A 21,693-nucleotide genomic window follows, 5' to 3' on the forward strand; every position below is an offset into this window, starting at 1 on the left:
CATCTCCTTTTGAGTTTTTCTGGGAGCCCCATGATCATGCCTTTTAATGTCTTGTTGAATCTCTCAACTAAGCCATTAGTTTGTGGATGGTAGGGTGTAGTGAATTTATAAGTCACTCCACACTCATTCCACATGTGCTTTAGGTATGCTGACATGAAGTTGGTACCTCTGTCAGACACCACCTCCTTAGGGAAACCCACTCTGGTAAAGATACCAATGAGGGCCTTGGCTACTGCAGGGGCAGTAGTCGACCTAAGGGGAATAGCTTCAGGATACCTGGTAGCATGATCCACTACTACCAGGATATACATATTTCCTGAGGCTGTGGGAGGTTCTAGTGGACCAACTATGTCCACACCCACTCTTTCAAAGGGCACCCCCACCACTGGAAGTGGAATGAGGGGGGCCTTTGGATGCCCACCTGTCTTACCACTGGCTTGACAGGTGGGGCAGGAGAGGCAAAACTCCTTAACCATGTTGGACATATTGGGCCAGTAGAAGTGGTTGACTAACCTCTCCCACGTCTTGGTTTGTCCCAAATGTCCAGCAAGGGGAATGTCATGGGCCAATGTTAGGATGAACTCTCTGAACAGCTGAGGCACTACCACTCTCCTAGTGGCACCAGGTTTGGGGTCTCTGGCCTCAGTGTACAGGAGCCCATCTTCCCAATAGACCCTATGTGTTCCATTTTTCTTGCCTTTGGACTCTTCAGCAGCTTGCTGCCTAAGGCCTTCAAGAGAGGGACAGGTTTCTTGTCCCTTACACAGCTCTTCCCTTGAGGGTCCCCCTGGGCCTAAGAGCTCAACCTGATAAGGTTCAAGCTCCAAAGGCTCAGTTCCCTCAGAGGGCAGAACTTCTTCCTGAGAAGAGAGGTTCCCTTTCTTTTGCTGTGTTGCAGTTGGTTTCCCAACTGACTTTCCTGTTCTCTTGGTAGGCTGGGCCATTTTTCCAGACTCCAGCTCTACTTTTTCACCCTGTGCCTTGCACTGTGCTCTTGTTTTCACACACACCAGTTCAGGGATACCCAGCATTGCTGCATGGGTTTTTAGCTCTACCTCAGCCCATGCTGAGGACTCCAGGTCATTTCCAAGCAGACAGTCCACTGGGATATTTGAGGAGACCACCACCTGTTTCAGGCCATTGACCCCTCCCCATTCTAAAGTAACCATTGCCATGGGATGTACTTTTCTCTGATTGTCAGCGTTGGTGACTGTGTAAGTTTTTCCAGTCAGGTATTGGCCAGGGGAAACCAGTTTCTCTGTCACCATGGTGACACTGGCACCTGTATCCCTCAGGCCCTCTATTCTAGTCCCATTAATTAAGAGTTGCTGTCTGTATTTTTGCATGTTAGGCGGCCAGACAGCTAGTGTGGCTAAATCCACCCCACCCTCAGAAACTAGAGTAGCTTCAGTGTGGACCCTGATTTGCTCTGGGCACACTGTTGATCCCACTTGGAGACTAGCCATACCAGTGTTACCTGGATGGGAGTTTGGAGTGGAACCTTTCTTGGGACAGGCCTTGTCTCCAGTTTGGTGTCCATGCTGTTTACAGCTATGACACCAGGCCTTTTTGGGATCAAAGTTTTTACCCTTGTACCCATTGTTTTGTGAAGAGGCTCTGGGCCCACCCTCCTGTGCAGGTTTTTGGGGGCCTGTAGAAGACTCTTTACTATTTTTAGTTTTGGTTGTCTCATCACCCTTCTGCTGGGGAGTCTTTGTGACCCCTTTCTTTTGGTCACCCCCTGTTGAAGTCTTGGACACCCTTGTCTTGACCCAATGGTCCGCCTTCTTTCCCAATTCTTGGGGAGAAATTGGTCCTAGGTCTACCAGATGCTGATGCAGTTTATCATTGAAACAATTACTTAACAGGTGTTCTTTCACAAATAAATTGTACAGCCCATCATAATTACTTACACCACTGCCTTGAATCCAACCATCTAGTGTTTTCACTGAGTAGTCAACAAAGTCAACCCAGGTCTGGCTCGAGGATTTTTGAGCCCCCCTGAACCTAATCCTGTACTCCTCAGTGGAGAATCCAAAGCCCTCAATCAGGGTACCCTTCATGAGGTCATAAGATTCTGCATCTTGTCCAGAGAGTGTGAGGAGTCTATCCCTACACTTTCCTGTGAACATTTCCCAAAGGAGAGCACCCCAGTGAGATCTGTTCACTTTTCTGGTTACACAAGCCCTCTCAAAAGCTGTGAACCATTTGGTGATGTCATCACCATCTTCATATTTAGTTACAATCCCTTTGGGGATTTTCAACATGTCAGGAGAATCTCTGACCCTATTTATGTTGCTGCCACCATTGATGGGTCCTAGGCCCATCTCTTGTCTTTCCCTCTCTATGGCTAGGATCTGTCTTTCCAAAGCCAATCTTTTGGCCATCCTGGCTAACTGGATGTCCTCTTCACTGGAGTTATCCTCAGTGATTTCAGAGTTGTTGGTCCCTCCTGTGAGGGAACCAGCATCTCTGACTATTATTTGTGGAGTCAGGGCTTGAGAAGCCCTGCTCTCCCTAAGTAGGACTGGAGGGGGGGAATTTCCCTCCAAGTCACTATCTTCATCCTCTGAGTTGCCATCCTCAGAGGGGTTGGCCTTTTCAAACTCTGCCAAAAGCTCCTGGAGCTGTACTTTGGTAGGTTTGGGGCCCATTGCTATTTTCTTTAGTTTACAGAGTGACCTTAGCTCTCTCATCTGTAGATGGAGGTAAGGTGTGGTGTCGAGTTCCACCACATTCACATCTGTGCTAGACATTATGCTTCTAAAAGTTGGAATACTTTTTAAGAAACTAAAACTGGTTCTAGAATCTAATTCAAACTTTTACCAAACTTTTAAACTCTAAAAGAAATGCTAAACAGGATCTAACACAAGGCCCTAGCAGGTCTTTTAAGAATTTAGAAAACTTTTCAAATTGCAAAAATCAATTTCTAATGACAATTTTGGAATTTGTCGTGTGATCAGGTATTGGCTGAGTAGTCCAGCAAATGCAAAGTCTTGTACCCCACCGCTGATCCACCAATGTAGGAAGTTGGCTCTGTATGTGCTATTTCAAAGTAAGGAATAGCATGCACAGAGTCCAAGGGTTCCCCTTAGAGGTAAAATAGTGGTAAAAAGAGATAATACTAATGCTCTATTTTGTGGTAGTGTGGTCGAGCAGTAGGCTTATCTAAGGAGTAGTGTTAAGCATTTGTTGTACATACACATAGACAATAAATGAGGTACACACACTCAGAGACAAATCCAGCCAATAGGTTTTTATATAGAAAAATATCTTTTCTTAGTTTATTTTAAGAACCACAGGTTCAAATTCTACATGTAATAGCTCATTCGAAAGGTATTGCAGGTAAGTACTTTAGGAACTTCAAGTCATCAAAATTGCATGTATACTTTTCAAGTTATTGACAAATAGCTGTTTTAAAAGTGGACACTTAGTGCAATTTTCACAGTTCCTAGGGGAGGTAAGTATTTGTTAGTTTTACCAGGTAAGTAAGACACTTACAGGGTTCAGTTCTTGGTCCAAGGTAGCCCACCGTTGGGGGTTCAGAGCAACCCCAAAGTCACCACACCAGCAGCTCAGGGCCGGTCAGGTGCAGAGTTCAAAGTGGTGCCCAAAACACATAGGCTAGAATGGATAGAAGGGGGTGCCCCGGTTCCGGTCTGCTTGCAGGTAAGTACCCGCGTCTTCGGAGGGCAGACCAGGGGGGTTTTGTAGGGCACCGGGGGGGACACAAGTCCACACAGAAATTTCACCCTCAGCGGCACGGGGGCGGCCGGGTGCAGTGTAGAACCAAGCGTCGGGTTCGCAATGTTAGTCTATGAGAGATCTCGGGATCTCTTCAGCGCTGCAGGCAGGCAAGGGGGGGGTTCCTCGGGGAAACCTCCACTTGGGCAAGGGAGAGGGACTCCTGGGGGTCACTCCTCCAGTGAAAGTCCGGTCCTTCAGGTCCTGGGGGCTGCGGGTGCAGGGTCTCTCCCAGGTGTCGGGACTTAGGTTTCAGAGAGTCGCGGTCAGGGGAAGCCTCGGGATTCCCTCTGCAGGCGGCGCTGTGGGGGCTCAGGGGGGACAGGTTTTGGTACTCACAGTATCAGAGTAGTCCTGGGGTCCCTCCTGAGGTGTCGGATCTCCACCAGCCGAGTCGGGGTCGCCGGGTGCAGTGTTGCAAGTCTCACGCTTCTTGCGGGGAGCTTGCAGGGTTCTTTAAAGCTGCTGGAAACAAAGTTGCAGCTTTTCTTGGAGCAGGTCCGCTGTCCTCGGGAGTTTCTCGTCTTTTCGAAGCAGGGGCAGTCCTCAGAGGATGTCGAGGTCGCTGGTCCCTTCGGAAGGCGTCGCTGGAGCAGGATCTTTGGAAGGCAGGAGACAGGCCGGTGAGTTTCTGGAGCCAAGGCAGTTGTCGTCTTCTGGTCTTCCGCTGCAGGGGTTTTCAGCTGGGCAGTCCTTCTTCTTGTTGCAGGAATCTAATTTTCTAGGGTTCAGGGTAGCCCTTAAATACTCAATTTAAGGGCGTGTTTAGGTCTGGGGGGTTAGTAGCCAATGGCTACTAGCCCTGAGGGTGGGTACACCCTCTTTGTGCCTCCTCCCAAGGGGAGGGGGTCACAATCCTAACCCTATTGGGGGAATCCTCCATCTGCAAGATGGAGGATTTCTAAAAGTTAGAGTCACCTCAGCTCAGGACACCTTAGGGGCTGTCCTGACTGGCCAGTGACTCCTCCTTGTTATTCTCATTATTTTCTCCGGCCTTGCCGCCAAAAGTGGGGGCCGGGCCGGAGGGGGCGGGCAACTCCACTAGCTGGAGTGTCCTGCTGGGTTGGCACAAAGGAGGTGAGCCTTTGAGGCTCACCGCCAGGTGTGACAATTCCTGCCTGGGAGAGGTGTTAGCATCTCCACCCAGTGCAGGCTTTGTTACTGGCCTCAGAGTGACAAAGGCACTCTCCCCATGGGGCCAGCAACATGTCTCGGTTTGTGGCAGGCTGCTAAAACTAGTCAGTCTACACAGATAGTCGGTTAAGTTTCAGGGGGCACCTCTAAGGTGCCCTCTGGGGTGTATTTTACAATAAAATGTACACTGGCATCAGTGTGCATTTATTGTGCTGAGAAGTTTGATACCAAACTTCCCAGTTTTCAGTGTAGCCATTATGGTGCTGTGGAGTTCGTGTTTGACAGACTCCCAGACCATATACTCTTATGGCTACCCTGCACTTACAATGTCTAAGGTTTTGTTTAGACACTGTAGGGGTACCATGCTCATGCACTGGTACCCTCACCTATGGTATAGTGCACCCTGCCTTAGGGCTGTAAGGCCTGCTAGAGGGGTGTCTTACCTATACTGCATAGGCAGTGAGAGGCTGGCATGGCACCCTGAGGGGAGTGCCATGTCGACTTACTCGTTTTGTCCTCACTAGCACACACAAGCTGGTAAGCAGTGTGTCTGTGCTGAGTGAGAGGTCTCCAGGGTGGCATAAGACATGCTGCAGCCCTTAGAGACCTTCCTTGGCATCAGGGCCCTTGGTACTAGAAGTACCAGTTACAAGGGACTTATCTGGATGCCAGGGTCTGCCAATTGTGGATACAAAAGTACAGGTTAGGGAAAGAACACTGGTGCTGGGGCCTGGTTAGCAGGCCTCAGCACACTTTCAATTGTAAACATAGCATCAGCAAAGGCAAAAAGTCAGGGGGCAACCATGCCAAGGAGGCATTTCCTTACAGACAAGTGTAGAGGGCCTGAGGGATACAGGTGCCAGTGTCACCATGGTGACAGAGAAACTGGTTTCCCCTGGCCAATACCTGACTGGACAAACTTATCCAGTCACCAATGCTGACAATCAAACTAATGTACATCCCATGGCAATGGTAACTTTAGAGTGGGGAGGGGTCAATGGCCTGAAACAGGTGGTGGTCTCCTCAAATATCCCAGTAGACTGTTTGCTTGGAAATGACCTGGAGTCCTCAGCATGGGCTGAGGTAGAACTGAAAACCCATGCAGCCATGCTGGGTATCCCTGAACTGGTGTGTGTCAAGACAAGGGCACAATGCAAGGCACAGGGTGAAAAAGTAGAGCTGGAGTCTGGAAGAAAGGCCCAGCCTACCAAGAGAAAAGGAAAGTCAACTGGGAAACCAGCTGCAACCCAACAAGAAAAAGAGAACCTCTCTTCTCAGGAAGAAGTTCTGCCCTCTGAGGGAACTGAGCCTATGGAGCTGGAACCTTATCAGGTTGAGCTCTTGGGCCCAGGGGGACCCTCTAGGGAAGAGTTGTGTAAGGGACAAGAGACCTGTCCCTCTCTTGAAGGCCTTAGGCAGCAAGCTGCTGAAGAGTCCAAAGGCAATAAAAATGGAACGCATAGGGTCTATTAGGAAGATGGACTCCTGCACACTGAGGCAAGAGATCCCAAACCTGGTGCCACTAGGAGAGTGGTAGTGCCTCAGGAGTTCAGAGAGGTTATCCTGACCTTAGCCCATCATATTCCCCTTGCTGGGCATTTGGGACAAACCAAGACGTGGGAGAGGTTAGTCAACCACTTCTACTGGCCCAACATGTCCCAGATGGTTAAGGAGTTTTGCATCTCCTGTCCCACCTGTCAAGCCAGTGGTAAGACAGGTGGACATCCAAAGGCCCCCCTCATTCCACTTCCAGTGGTGGGGGTCCCCTTTGAAAGAGTGGGTGTGGACATAGTGGGTCCACTTGAACCTCCCACAGCCTCAGGAAATATGTACATCCTAGTAGTAGTGGATCATGCTACTAGGTATCCTGAAGCTATTCCCCTTAGGTCAACTACTGCCCCTGCAGTAGCCAAGGCCCTCATTGGTATCTTTACCAGAGTGGGCTTCCCTAAGGAGGTGGTGTCGGACAGAGGTACCAACTTCATGTCAGCATACCTAAAACACATGTGGAATGAGTGTGGAGTGACTTAAAAATTCACTACACCATATCATCCACAAACTAATGGCCTTGTTGAGAGATTCAACAAGACATTAAAGGGCATGATCATGGGGCTCCCAGAAAAACTCAAAAGGAGATGGGATGTCCTCTTGCCATGTCTGCTTTTCGCTTACAGAGAGGTGCCTCAGAAGGGAGTAGGGTTCTCACCCTTTGAACTTCTGTTTGGCCACCCTGTAAGGGGACCACTTGCTCTTGTTAAAGAAGGCTGGGAGAGACCTCTTCATGAGCCTAAACAAGACATAGTGGACTATGTACTTGGCCTTCGCTCAAGAATGGCAGAGTACATGGAAAAGGCAAGTAAAAACCTTGAGGCCAGCCAACAACTCCAGAAGTTTTGGTATGACCAAAAGGCTGCAATGGTTGAATTTCAACCAGGGCAGAAAGTTTGGGTTTTGGAGCCTGTGGCTCCCAGGGCACTTCAGGACAAATGGAGTGGCCCTTACCCAATCCTAGAAAAGAAGTCAGGTCACCTACCTGGTGGACCTAGGCACAAGCAGGAGCCCCAAGAGGGTGATCCATGTAAACCGCCTAAAACTCTTCCATGATAGGGCTGATGTAAATCTGTTGATGGTAACAGATGAGGACCAGGAAGCTGAGAGTGAACCTCTCCCTGATCTCCTCTCATCAAACCCTAAAGATGGCTCAGTGGATGGAGTGATCTATTCAGACACCCTCTCTAGCCAACAGCAATCTGACTGTAGGAAGGTCCTGCAGCAGTTTGCTGAGCTCTTTTCCCTAACCCCTGGTCAGACACACCTGTGTACCCATGATGTGGACACAGGAGACAGCATGCCTGTCAAAAACAAAATATTCAGACAGTCTGATCAAGTTAAGGAAAGCATCCAGGTGGAAGTCCACAAGATGCTGGAATTGGGAGTAATTGAGCACTCTGACAGCCCCTGGGCTAGCCCAGTGGTCTTAGTCCCCAAACCTCACACCAAAGATGGAAAGAGAGAAATGAGGTTTTGTTTGGACTACAGAGGTCTTAATTCTGTCACCAAGACAGATGCCCATCCCATTCCTAGAGCTGATGAGCTGATTGATAAATTAGGGGCTGTCAAATTCTTAAGTACCTTTGACTTGACTTAGCAGGGTACTGGCAAATCAAAATGGCCCCTGTAGCAAAAGAAAAGACAGCATTCTCCCCACCTGATGGGCATTATCAGTTCACTGTTATGCCCTTTGGTTTAAAGAATGCCCCTGCCACCTTCCAAAGGTTGGTGAATCAAGTCCTTGCTGGGTTGGAATCCTTTAGTGCAGCTTATCTTGATGATATTGCTGTCTTTAGCTCCACCTGGCAGGATCACCTGGTCCACCTGAAGAAGGTTTTGAAGGCTCTGCAATCAGCAGGCCTCTCTATCAAGGCATCCAAATGCCAGATAGGGCAGGGAACTGTGGTTTACTTGGGACACCTTGAAGGTGGAGGCCAAGTTCAGCCACTCCAACCCAAGATCCAGACTATTCTGGACTGGGTAGCTCCAAAAACCCAGACTCAAGTCAGGGCATTCCTTGGCTTGACTGGGTACTACAGGAGGTTTGTGAAGGGATATGGATCCATTGTGACAGCCCTCACAGAACTCACCTCCAAGAAAATGCCCTAGAAGGTAAACTGGACTGTAGAATGCCAACAGGCCTTTGACACCCTGAAACAAGCAACGTGCACAGTACCAGTTCTAAAAGCTCCAGATTACTCCAAGCAATTAATTGTGCAAACAGATGCCTCTGAACATGGGATAGGGGCAGTTTTGTCCCAAACAAATGATGATGTCCTTGACCAGCCTGTTGCTTTCATTAGCAGGAGGTTACTCCCCAGGGAGCAGCGTTGGAGTGCCATTGAGAGGGAGGCCTTTGCTGTGGTTTGGTCCCTGAAGAAGCTGAGACCATACCTCTTTGGTACTCACTTTGTAGTTCAAACTGACCACAGACCTCTCAGATGGCTGATGCAAATGAAAGGTGAAAATCCAAAACTGTTGAGGTGGTCCATCTCCCTACAGGGAATGGACTTTATAGTGGAACACAGACCTGGGACTGCCCATGCCAATGCAGATGGCCTTTCCAGGTTCTTCCACTTAGAAAATGAAGACTCTCTTGGGAAAGGTTAGTCTCATCCTCTTTCGTTTGGGGGGGGGGTTGTGTAAGGAAATGCCTCCTTGGCATGGTTGCCCCCTGACTTTTTGCCTTTGCTAATGCTATGTTTTGAATTGAAAGTGTGCTGAGGCCTGCTAACCAGGCCCCAGCACCAGTGTCTTTCCCTAACCTGTAGTTTTGTATCCACAATTGGCACACCCTGGCATCCAGGTAAGTCCCTTGTAACAGGTACCTCTGGTACCAAGGGCCCTGATGCCAGGGAAGGTCTCTAAGGGCTGCAGCATGTCTTATGCCACCCTGGAGACCCCTCACTCAGCACAGACACACTGCTTGCCAGCTTGTGTGTGCTGGTGAGAACAAAACGAGTAAGTCGACATGGCACTCCCCTCAGGGTGCCATGCCAGCCTCTCACTGCCTATGCAAGTATAGATAAGTCACCCCTCTAGCAGGCCTTACAGTCCTAAGGCAGGGTGCACTATACCATAGGTGAGGGCACCAGTGCATGAGCACTGTGCCCCTACAGTGTCTAAGCCAAACCTTAGACATTGTAAGTGCAGGGTAGCCATAAGAGTATATGGTCTGGGAGTTTGTCAAATACGAACTCCACAGCACCATAATGGCTACACTGAAAACTGGGAAGTTTGGTATCAAACTTCTCAGCACAATAAATGCACACTGATGCCAGTGTACATTTTATTGTGAAATACACCCCAGAGGGCACCTTAGAGGTGCCCCCTGAAACTTTAACCAACTATCTGTGTAGGCTGACTGGTTCCAGCAGCCTGCCACACTAGAGACATGTTGCTGGCCCCATGGGGAGAGTGCCTTTGTCACTCTGAGGCCAGTAACAAAGCCTGCACTGGGTGGAGATGCTAACACCTCCCCCAGGCAGGAGCTGTAACACCTGGCGGTGAGCCTCAAAGGCTCACCCCTTTGTTCCAGCACCGCAGGACACTCCAGCTAGTGGAGTTGCCCGCCCCCTCCGGCCACGGCCCCCACTTTTGGCAGCAAGGCCGGAGAAAATAATGAGAAAAACAAGGAGGAGTCACTGGCCAGTCAGGACAGCCCCTAAGGTGTCCTGAGCTGAAGTGACTCTAACTTTTAGAAATCCTCTATCTTGCAGATGGAGGATTCCCCCAATAGGATTAGGGATGTGACCCCCTCCCCTTGGGAGGAGGCACAAAGAGGGTGTACTCACCCTCAGGGCTAGTAGCCATTGGCTACTAACCCCCCAGACCTTAACACGCCCTTAAATTTAGTATTTAAGGGCTTCCCTGAACCTAAAACTTTAGATTCCTGCAACTACAAGAAGAAGAGGACTGCTGAGCTGAAAGACCCCTGCAGAAGAAGAAAAGAAGACACCAACTGCTTTGGCCCCAGACCTACCGGCCTGTCTCCTGCCTTCTAAAGAAACCTGCTCCAGCGACGCTTTCCCCAGGACCAGCGACCTCTGAATCCTCAGAGGACTGCCCTGCTTCAAGAAAGACAAGAAACTCCAGAGGACAGCAGCACTGCTCCAAAAAGACTGCAACTTTGTTACAGAGGAGCAGATTTAAAGACCCCTGCAAATCCCCGCAAGAAGCGTGAGACTTGCAACACTGCACCCGGCGACCCCGACTTGACTGGTGGAGAACCAACACCTCAGGGAGGACCCTCCGGCGACTCCGAGACTGTGAGTAACCAAAGTTGTCCCCCTGAGCCCCCACAGCGACGCCTGCAGAGGGAATCCCGAGGCTCCCCCTTACCGCGACTGCCTGACTCTAAAATCCCGACGGTTGAAAAAGACCCTGCACCCGCAGCCCCTAGCACCTGAAGGAACAGAACTTCAGTGCAGGAGTGACCCCCAGGAGGCCCTCTCCCTTGCCTAGGTGGTGGCTACCCCGAGGAGCCCACCCCTTGCCTGCCTGCACCGCTGAAGAGACCCCTTGGTCTCCCATTGACTCCCATTGGAAGCCCGACGCTAGTTTGCTCACTGCACCCGGCCGCCCTCGCGCTGCTGAGGGTGTGCTTTTTGTGTGGACTTGTGTCCCCCCCCCGGTGCCCTACAAAACCCCCCTGGTCTGCCCTCCGAAGACGCGGGTACTTACCTGCTGGCAGACTGGAACCGGGGCACCCGCCGCTCCTTTGAAGCCTATGTGTTTTGAGCACCTCTTTGACCTCTGCACCTGACCGGCCCTGAGCTGCTGGTGTGGTAACTTTGGGGTTGCTCTGAACCTCCAACGGTGGGCTACCTTGGACCCAAATCTGAACCCTGTAGTAGGTGGGTTACTTACCTGCAAGAACTAACAATACTTTACCTCCCCCAGGAACTGTGAAAATTGCACTAAATGTCCACTTTTAAAACAGCTATTTGTGTTTTATGTGAAAAGTATATATGCTACTGTAATTATTCAAAGTTCCTAAAGTACTTACCTGCAATACCTTTCAAATGAGATATTACATGTAGAATTTGAACCTGTAGTTCTTAAAATAAACTAAGAAAAGATATTTTTCTATACAAAAACCTATTGGCTGGAATTGTCTCTGAGTGTGTGTTCCTCATTTATTGCCTGTGTGTATGTACAACAAATGCTTAACACTACTCCTTTGATAAGCCTACTGCTCGACCACACTACCACAAAATAGAGCATTAGTATTATCTCTTTTTGCCACTATCTTACCTCTAAGGGGAACCCTTGGACTCTGTGCACACTATTCCTTACTTTGAAATAGTGCATACAGAGCCAACTTCCTACACTTACACTCTACAGAGGAGCAGCAATCTTCTCACTCTGCGCTCTTCTGTGCCATAGGAGAACCTTACACTCTGCAGAAAAGCAGCAATCTCACTGCGCTCTTCTGTGCCACAGGAGAACTGTACACTCTGCAGAGAAGCAACAATCTTCTCACTGCGCTGTACTATATTATAGCAGAACCTTACACTCTGCAGAGAAGCAGCGATCTCACTGTGCTCTTTTTTGCTATAGCAGAACCTTACACTCTGCAGACAAGCCGCAATCTCACTGTGCTCTTTTTTGCTATAGCAGAACCTTAAACTCTACAGAGAAGCAGCGATCTTCTCACTGTGTTGTACTATATTATAGCAGAACCTTACACTCTGCAGAGAAGCAGCGATCTTCTCACTGTGTTGTACTGTATTATAGCAGAACCTTACACTCTGCAGAGAAGCAGCGATCTTCTCACTGTGCTGTACTATATTATAGCAGAACCTTACACTCTGCAGAGAAGCAGCGATCTTCTCACTGTGTTGTACTGTATTATAGCAGAACCTTACACTCTGCAGAGAAGCAGCGATCTTCTCACTGTGCTGTACTATATTATAGCAGAACCTTACACTCTGCAGAGAAGCAGCGATCTTCTCACTGTGCTGTACTATATTATAGCAGAACCTTACACTCTGCAGAGAAGCAGCGATCTTCTCACTGTGCTGTACTATATTATAGCAGAACCGTACACTCTGCAGAGAAGCAGCGATCTTCTCACTGTGTTGTACTATATTATAGCAGAACCTTACACTCTGCAGAGAAGCAGCGATCTTCTCACTGTGCTGTACTATATTATAGCAGAACCGTGTACACTGCAGAGAAGCCGCAATCTCACTGTGCTCTTCTGTGCCACAGGAGAACCGTACACTCTGCAGAGAAGCAACAATCTTCTCACTGCGCTGTACTATATTATAGCAGAACCTTACACTCTGCAGAGAAGCAACAATCTTCTCACTGTGCTGTACTGTATTATAGCAGAACCTTACACTCTGCAGAGAAGCAGCGATCTCACTGTGCTCTTTTTTGCTATAGCAGAACCTTACACTCTGCAGACAAGCCGCAATCTCACTGTGCTCTTTTTTGCTATAGCAGAACCTTAAACTCTACAGAGAAGCAGCGATCTTCTCACTGTGTTGTACTATATTATAGCAGAACCTTACACTCTGCAGAGAAGCAGCGATCTTCTCACTGTGTTGTACTGTATTATAGCAGAACCTTACACTCTGCAGAGAAGCAGCGATCTTCTCACTGTGCTGTACTGTATTATAGCAGAACCTTACACTCTGCAGAGAAGCAGCGATCTTCTCACTGTGCTGTACTATATTATAGCAGAACCTTGCACTCTGCAGAGAAGCAGCGATCTTCTCACTGTGCTGTACTATATTATAGCAGAACCTTACACTCTGCAGAGAAGCAACAATCTTCTCACTGTGCTGTACTGTATTATAGCAGAACCTTACACTCTGCAGAGAAGCAGCGATCTCACTGTGCTCTTTTTTGCTATAGCAGAACCTTACACTCTGCAGACAAGCCGCAATCTCACTGTGCTCTTTTTTGCTATAGCAGAACCTTAAACTCTACAGAGAAGCAGCGATCTTCTCACTGTGTTGTACTATATTATAGCAGAACCTTACACTCTGCAGAGAAGCAGCGATCTTCTCACTGTGTTGTACTGTATTATAGCAGAACCTTACACTCTGCAGAGAAGCAGCGATCTTCTCACTGTGCTGTACTGTATTATAGCAGAACCTTACACTCTGCAGAGAAGCAGCGATCTTCTCACTGTGCTGTACTATATTATAGCAGAACCTTACACTCTGCAGAGAAGCAGCGATCTTCTCACTGTGCTGTACTATATTATAGCAGAACCTTACACTCTGCAGAGAAGCAGCGATCTTCTCACTGTGCTGTACTATATTATAGCAGAACCTTACTCTCTGCAGAGAAGCAGCGATCTTCTCACTGTGCTGTACTATATTATAACAGAACCGTACACTCTGCAGAGAAGCAGCGATCTTCTCACTGTGTTGTACTATATTATAGCAGAACCTTACACTCTGCAGAGAAGCAGCGATCTTCTCACTGTGCTGTACTATATTATAGCAGAACCGTGTACACTGCAGAGAAGCCGCAATCTCACTGTGCTCTTCTGTGCCACAGGAGAACCGTACACTCTGCAGAGAAGCAGCAATCTTCTCACTGTGCTGTACTGTATTATAGCAGAACCGTACACTCTGCAGAGAAGCAGCAATCTTCTCACTGTGCTGTACTGTATTATAGGAGAACCTTACACTCTGCAGAGAAGCAACAATCTTCTCACTGTGCTGTACTGTATTATAGCAGAACCGTACACTCTACAGAAAAGCAGCGATCTCACTGTGCTCTTTTTTGCTATAGCAGAACCTTACACTCTGCAGAGAAGCAACAATCTCACTCCGCTCTTCTGTGCCACAGGAGAACCGTACACTCTGCAGAGAAGCAGCGATCTTCTCACTGTGCTGTACTATTCCAGAACCTTACACTCTGCAGAGAAGCAGCGATCTTCTCACTGTGCTGTACTATATTATAGCAGAACCTTACACTCTGCAGAGAAGCAGCGATCTTCTCACTGTGCTGTACTATATTATAGCAGAACCTTACACTCTGCAGAGAAGCAGCGATCTTCTCACTGTGCTGTACTATATTATAAGAGAACCGTACACTCTGCAGAGAAGCCGCAATCTCACTGTGCTCTTCTGTGCCATAGGAGAACCGTACACTCTGCAGAGAAGCAGCAATCTCGCTGCGCTCTTCTGTGCCACAGGAGAACCGTACACTCTGCAGAGAAGCAGCAATCTTCTCACTGCGCTGTACTATATTATAGCAGAACCTTACAATCTGCAGAGAAGCAGCAATCTCACTGCGCTCTTCTGTGCCACAGGAGAACCGTACACTCTGCAGAGAAGCAACAATCTTCTCACTGCGCTGTACTATTCCAGAACCTTACACTCTGCAGAGAAGCAGCAATCTTCTCACTGCGCTGTACTGTAATATAGCAGAACCGTACACTCTGCAGAGAAGCAACAATCTTCTCACTGCGCTGTACTATTCCAGAACCTTACACTCTGCAGAGAAGCAGCGATCTTCTCACTGTGTTGTACTGTATTATAGCAGAACCGTACACTCTGCAGAGAAGCCGCAATCTTCTCACTGTGTTGTACTGTATTATAGCAGAACCATACACTCTGCAGAGAAGCCGCAATCTTCTCACTGTGTTGTACTGTATTATAGCAGAACCTTACACTCTGCAGAGATCTTTTTCACCTTAAGAAATACTGCAGCTGAACATGTCATTCTGCACAGAAGTATTTACCCTCTGCACCCAGTGACTTCTTTCTGTCTCTGCAGGATTGAGAAGATCACCTCCTCAGGTCAGATGGGCTCGCTCACACGCTTGAAGCAGTTCCTGGAGGTAAGCATTGTGCTCCCTTTTGTATGGTGGGGTGCATAGTCCATGCTTTCCCCTTTTCCACTCTTATACTGTTCCCAGCTTCTTGTAGCTTACATGCAGGATGTCTGGTGCACCCTCCTTTCTCCCCCCCTCCCTGTTCTCTTCCTCCCTGGTACACCACACCCTGCTCCAGCCTTGGGTCCTCCTGTTCACGCTCTCGCTGCTGCCCTCTTTTCATGCTCCCTTTCTCCTTGTGCTGTCCTCTCTCCTTGCTGTTCTCTGCACCCCTGCTGTCCTCACTCCCCATGGTCGTCTGATTGGCCTCCCTCCCTTTCTCCTGCTGGTCTTTGCCACCCCTGTCTTTCTGCTTCCCCATCCTGCTCTCTATTGATTGTTCCTTCTTCCTTTTCACTGCTGCAGTCCCTCGCTGTCCCTGTTGCACTCTGCGGCTCCTCGCCTCTCTCCTTCACCCTTGCTCTCCTTATGTTTCCCCCGCTGCAGTCTATCACTCTGCTGTTCTCTCACTCTGCTGCCCTGTCTTCCTGCTTACTCTCTCCTCCTGGCATCTTTCTCTCCCAGCTCCCCTCCCTCTCCGCTACTGCTGCCTCTCCTCCTCCCTGCTGACCTCTCTCTCCCTTTCTGCAGCCTCTCTTATACCCTGCAAACTCTCTGCAGCCTTCTGCCCTCCTGCTGCCCTCCTCCCCATCTCTCCCCCTACCCTCCCCATCTCTCTCCCCCTACCCTCCCCATCTCTCTCCCCCTGCCCTCCCCATCTCTCTCCCCCTGCCCTCCCCATCTCTCTCCCCCTGCCCTCCCCATCTCTCTCCCCCTGCCCTCCCCATCTCTCTCCCCCTGCCCTCCCCATCTCTCTCCCCCTGCCCTCCCCATCTCTCTCCCCCTGCCCTCCCCATCTCTCTCCCTCCTGGCCTCCCCATCTCTCTCCCTCCTGGCCTCCCCATCTCTCTCCCCGCTGGCCTCCCAATCTCTCTCCCTCTCCCCGCTGGCCTCCACATCTCTCCCCCCCCACCCCACCCCACCATCTCTCTCTCCCCGCTGGCCTCCCCATCTCTCTCCCCCCGCTGGCCTCCCCATCTCTCTCCCCCCGCTGGCCTCCCTCTCTCTCCCTCCCCATCTCTCTCCCCGCCGGCCTCCCCCCTCTCGGCTGCCCCTTGTTAGACCTTGCCTACATTGAGGTGCCTGTGCTGCGAGACCTATTGTTTACAATTCAGTGGACCGATGACCTGCCCTCAGCAAACCAATAGTTGTTTTCTTTGTCACTCTCATTTGCAATCTTTCAATTGTTTAGCTCCCATAGGCCTCCTTTCCTTTCTTGTTTGTTCCGCCCTGTGCTTTCTTACTTGTAACCTACTTGTAACACAGGCATATGGCTTTTATTTCTGCTGTGTAAATAGTGATGCTTTAGTTAGTTACGCCCGCAGCCGTACTACTCTTTGCCACTCAACTCAACGCTATTCCACTCCGCTCTACGCCATTTCACTCCACTCTACGCTATTCCACTCAACTCTACGCCATTCCACTCCACTCTACGCTATTCCACTCCACTCTACGCTATTCCACTCAACTCTACGCCACTCTGCGGCACTTCAGCCTACTCTGCTGTGCACTCTACATCTCCCCACTCCACTCTTCCGTCCACTGTCAGCCCAATCTACCCCATTCCACTGTACGCCACTCCACTCTGCTCTTCTGTACGCAACTCATCTCTGCCACCCTACTCTATGCCGTCCATACCACTCTAGTCTACGCTGCTCTACTATCCTGTACCTCTTTCCTCTTCATGCCGCTCCTCTTTACACTGCTCCTCTTTATGCCACTCCACTCCTCTTTACGCAGCTTTACTCCACTCCACACCTCTTTACGCAGCTTTACTCCACTCCACACCTTTATGCCACTCCACCTTCACCGCCCCTCTTTACGCCACTCATTCCTCTTTACCTACTCCACTCCTCTTTACTCTGCACCACTCCAAGCTGCTGTACAACATGGCTTAAAGACATTGGCAAAGCCAATAGTTCTGGCTTAGGCAAGAGCAGTTGGGTTTGCTAGTGCTTGTTTTTTATGCTGCCATCTTGGTTTCTGCTGCGCTCGCGCTCTCTCTCACGCGCTCTCTCTCGCTCTCTCTCTCTCCACAGCATTCTCTGATGCTCTCTCCCACTTGGCCTCCTGATCGCCGCTACTGTCCTCTGTCTTCCTGCTGCCCCTTCTCATTCTTCCTAGCCCACCTGACCGTCCTTGCTGTCTCTTCTGTCTAAGATGCCCCCTGCTGACAACCTGATCTCATCACCTCTCCTTGGTGTCTTTGAGTTGACCCCGCTGACCTTTGCTCTCTTCCAGCAATGCCTACAGCGCAAGGACATCCCCCTGCCCAAAGGCTTCCTTCCATCCTCCTTCTGGAGATCCTGAGGTGGGTCCACTGGTGCCTCTGGACGCGAACCACCTGGTGTGGGCTTCAGTCTTCGTGTCATGAAGATTGTGAGATGGTTAAAAGGGGTGTCAGGTGCTTCCCCTGGACCAAAGAGCGCCACGTGTGGGCTTCTCACTGCTGTGTGTGGCCTTGAGGTCCTGAGTAGAGCAAAGTGGTTCCTGCCCCGGACAGAGGAACACCTCGTAGTAACTTCTGTCTAGACCTGCCCTGAAAATCAGGGATTTCTTCCGGAACCTTATGCTTTTCAGGTTACGTTGGTGATGAAATGTACATTTGTATAGTATGTATATTGAAACTTTTATATAAATGTATAGAGACTTCTGCTCAGGGTTGTGAATTTCAAAGAAACTCCTCTCACTGCTTTTATAATAAAACGTTTTTAATGTGACTGGCGTTTTGACCCCTTTTCTGTTGTGAATAAGAAGGGAATTGCATCTTGTGCTGTAATGTGATTGCGGGAGCTCTTCACAGATGTTAATATGAATACTGAAAAAGGGAACAAGATACGTTTTTAATGAAACTTTAATTTGTACTAGGATGGGTTTTTACACTTTACACACACAAGGGCATGGCTTGTTACTGCCAGGAAGGGCCTTGGGCAAGAAAAACCCCAGCTCCACTGAAACTTGCAAGGTAAAATGTAATCATGTGACTCACTCAGGGGTCCATATTGCCAGTCCCCACAACCACGCTCAGATGTAGACGAGACAGACACTCACATAACATTCACGAAACACAGAGACCCAGACTCATACATACCCCACCAGCCACCGCACACCCTCAGACTACAAAATAAACATTCCAGCTCATGTATGGTCAACTCCTCGCACCGGAATCGCAGACCTCATCTCTTAGCGTACGCTTGAGGCCCTCTTCATTACAGAAACATGGTTCACAACATCCACTGTGTAGACCAGATACATAAGGGACAAAGCATTGCTGCCATCTCTAATTCTTCCTTGTACTGCATCCTAGATAAGCAAGTAACACTCAGCTCTATTAAGCTGCTGAAATGCCATATCCCGCTCTCTGCCGCTCAGACCTCCACCTTCCATCTCATCTACAAGCCTCCTAGGCGGACCAAGGACTTCGATGATGAATCCCCACATCTTCTGGCTACATCATCCATCCAACATGTGCACTCCGCCCCCTTGGGTGACTTCAACCAAAGCATGGCTCAAAAGCTAGTGGTGTTGTGTTGTGGAGTGGCGTAAAAGGGCTTAGAGTGGAGTTGCATATAGTTGAGTAAAGTGTCATCAAGTGACGTGGAGTGGAGTGGCATAGTGAAGTATTTTAGAGTGAAAATGCGTCCTAGAGTGGAGTGACTTGGAGTCATGTACATTGGAGTAGAGTGGAATGTCATAGAGAGCAGTTGAGGGGACTTGAATACGGTTGAGTAAAGTGTCATCGAGTGCAGCAGAGTGACGTGGAGTGAAGTATTTTAGAGTGAAAATGTATCCTAGTCTGGAGTAGAGTGGAGTGACTAGGATTGATGTACATTGGAGTAGAGTGGAATGTCAGAGAGCAGTTGAGTGAAATAGAGTAAAGGGGCATGAAGTGGCATCGAAAGGCGTAAAGTGGAGCATCGTTGAGTGGCGTAGAGCGGAGTTTCGTAGAGTGAAATAGTGTTGTGGAGTGATGTAGAGTGGAGTATAATGGAATGGATTCGAGTTTTGGAGTGACTTGGATTAGATAAGTGGTGTAGAGTGGGGTTGCATGGTGTGGTAACGCACTTCCATTACAATACATTTTCAGGTGAAATTACAATTGCATTTCCACAGACATAATTTTACTGATAAAACTATATAACGCACAAATTAATATATGTGGAAATCGACATCACCTAGTGTGTTGATTTTTGATCGTATTAAAATATTTGTTTCCGCCACACTTCAGTTACAAAAACATGTGCTTCATTAGGGCTTTCCTAATTCTGATATATTCTGAAATATTTGTACAGTTTGTTTAATGGCATGTAAACTGTATTGTGTGCTAAAACAAAACAGTCTTTCCTTTCAACCCAGAGTACCCAGCAAGATTATCACAAAGCCTCTCACTTTGCAGTCAAAGAAAGAAAAGTAACCACCAACCTCCCACGGAAGAGAGGGGCAAACACTGACCTCTGTCTTTCAATGCACAGCAAATGTTATAAGATGAAAGAAAAAAAAATGAAAGGCCTGTGTCTTTATTTTGTTGCTCATTCACCCCTGAACTCCAGTAGGTTGTTTTGGGTGTCTCCCCACCCCACCACCACCACTTCCAGCTCCTACGACATGGGTGTGAAATTGAGGAAGGGGATTTTTTAAGTTATGTACTTAGTAAAGAGCACTGACGGAAATAAGGAAGATTGATGAACTGAGGCAAGTGCCTCTTTTTGACATGGTCACCCCCACTTTTCGTCTGGTAACTGATAGAATTTTGACTGAAAATGCATTGGGTTCCTGCTTTCCAGGTCCCCAGTGCCAGATCTCTTTCCCTAAAACTGTGAAATTGTTCCCCGATTGGCATTGCCTTTGGCACCCCTGTTTCTCTTGTAAATGGTACCCCTGGTACCTAGGGCACGGGTACCAAAGGAGGTCTACAAGGGCTGCAGCATGTATTGTGGGACCCCACACCAAGCACATGACAGGCTTCCATTGCAGGCATGTCTGTCTTGTTGCAGCTACAAGTGAAAACACGACAAGGCACACAGCCTGTGTACCTTTGTCCCAACACTGCATGCAATGTATGTGTCATCCTTAACAGCAGGCCTTACAATCCTAAGGCAGGGTGCATTATATTATATGTGAGGACATAGCTGCAGGAGCAGATATGCCCCTGCTATGCCTTTGTCGATTCTTGGACATAGTGAGTGAACAGGGAAGCCATTTTAAGTACATGTGCTGAACACTGGTCAATACGAGTGCCCCAGCTACTTGATAGCTTCACTGAAAATAGGGATGTTTGGTATCAAACAGCTCTTATTAAAACACCCTCACTGATGCCAGTGATTGATTTAATACATGCACCCAGAGGGCATCTTAGGGGTGCTCCCTGAATACCTATCATCTACCCGTGTGCCAGCTGACTAGTTTTAGCCAGCCTGCCACCAACAGACGTGTTTTTGATCCCCAAAGGTGAGGGCCTTTGCTCTTGGACAGCCAGAAACAAACCCTGCTCTGGGAGAGGTGTTTACACACCCCACCCAACAGGATGACTTGCAAATCCGCATTCTAAGGCAGGGGGCTTCAAAGAAGCCTACCGCCCTTGGTATGCAGATCTGGCTTCACACAAAGGAGAGATGCCCATCCCCATGCCCCAGGGCCTAATTGGCACCTGGATAGGTGGGAAATTTAGTACTCAGGGAGGTGTGTCCATCCCTCAGGTCAGACCCACCTCTAAAGTGAGCTGCCTGATGTGGGCACCACATTTAGAAAACTACCATCTTGGTGTTGGCAGAACTAGGAACTCTGGGACAGGATTATGCCCACTTCTCACAGGAAGTGAGGTGTAGTGACCCTAGTGGTAGGTAACCCATTTGCTACTACCCCACACTCCCTGAAACACCCCTAAATTCAGTATTTAAAGAAGTCCCTGGCACCAGGAAATCAGATCCCTGCTGACCCGAACGACACTCCAGAGAGTCAAAAGGCAGGAACAGAAGATCAGTGCCTTGCTCTGTGCCAACTCTGCCAGCCTGCTTGTATCTTCGACAGTTGGGAGAGAGACACTGCTGCGTCTGCCAAAAACCCTGAAAGACTTCCAACCTTCATCCCAGCACAAGGAACTCCCCTGGAGCAGTGGAGCTGCTTCCCTGCACTTGCAGGCACCCAAGAACTGCTGAAGAGGACTACCGACTGCCAAAACCAGACGCTGGACAGCACCACTGCACCCGTGCCCCCCAGCCTGAGTTGAACTGGGACAATGGTGCCAGCGTGGTCCCCAGCCTCTCCAGAGACCAAGTCCATTGTGGGTTTCCCCACTGCGGCCTTCACACCAACACCTGCAGCCTCTGTGCAGGTCCTCCCTCAACTGCCTTTGGTGAGGG

General features: G+C 49.1%; 1 protein-coding gene across 2 annotated transcripts in view; it reads left to right on the forward strand.

Annotated features, from left to right (window-relative positions):
* Positions 1-18,054, forward strand: part of GLE1 (GLE1 RNA export mediator) — a 195,621-nt gene extending 177,567 nt beyond the window's left edge. For both annotated transcript variants that reach the window (XR_011204710.1, XM_069237002.1), the window contains 2 exons: positions 15,178-15,241; positions 17,576-18,054. Coding sequence is in view for 1 of the 2 variants with exons in the window: in XM_069237002.1 (XP_069093103.1) it covers positions 15,178-15,241; positions 17,576-17,644 (133 nt within the window). In the remaining variant the exon portion in view is untranslated. The remainder of the gene's footprint in view (positions 1-15,177; positions 15,242-17,575) is intronic.
* The last annotated feature ends 3,639 nt before the right edge of the window (positions 18,055-21,693 follow it).

The sequence above is a fragment of the Pleurodeles waltl genome, chromosome 6 (genome assembly GCF_031143425.1).
Source record: "Pleurodeles waltl isolate 20211129_DDA chromosome 6, aPleWal1.hap1.20221129, whole genome shotgun sequence".
Lineage (NCBI taxonomy): Eukaryota > Metazoa > Chordata > Amphibia > Caudata > Salamandridae > Pleurodeles > Pleurodeles waltl.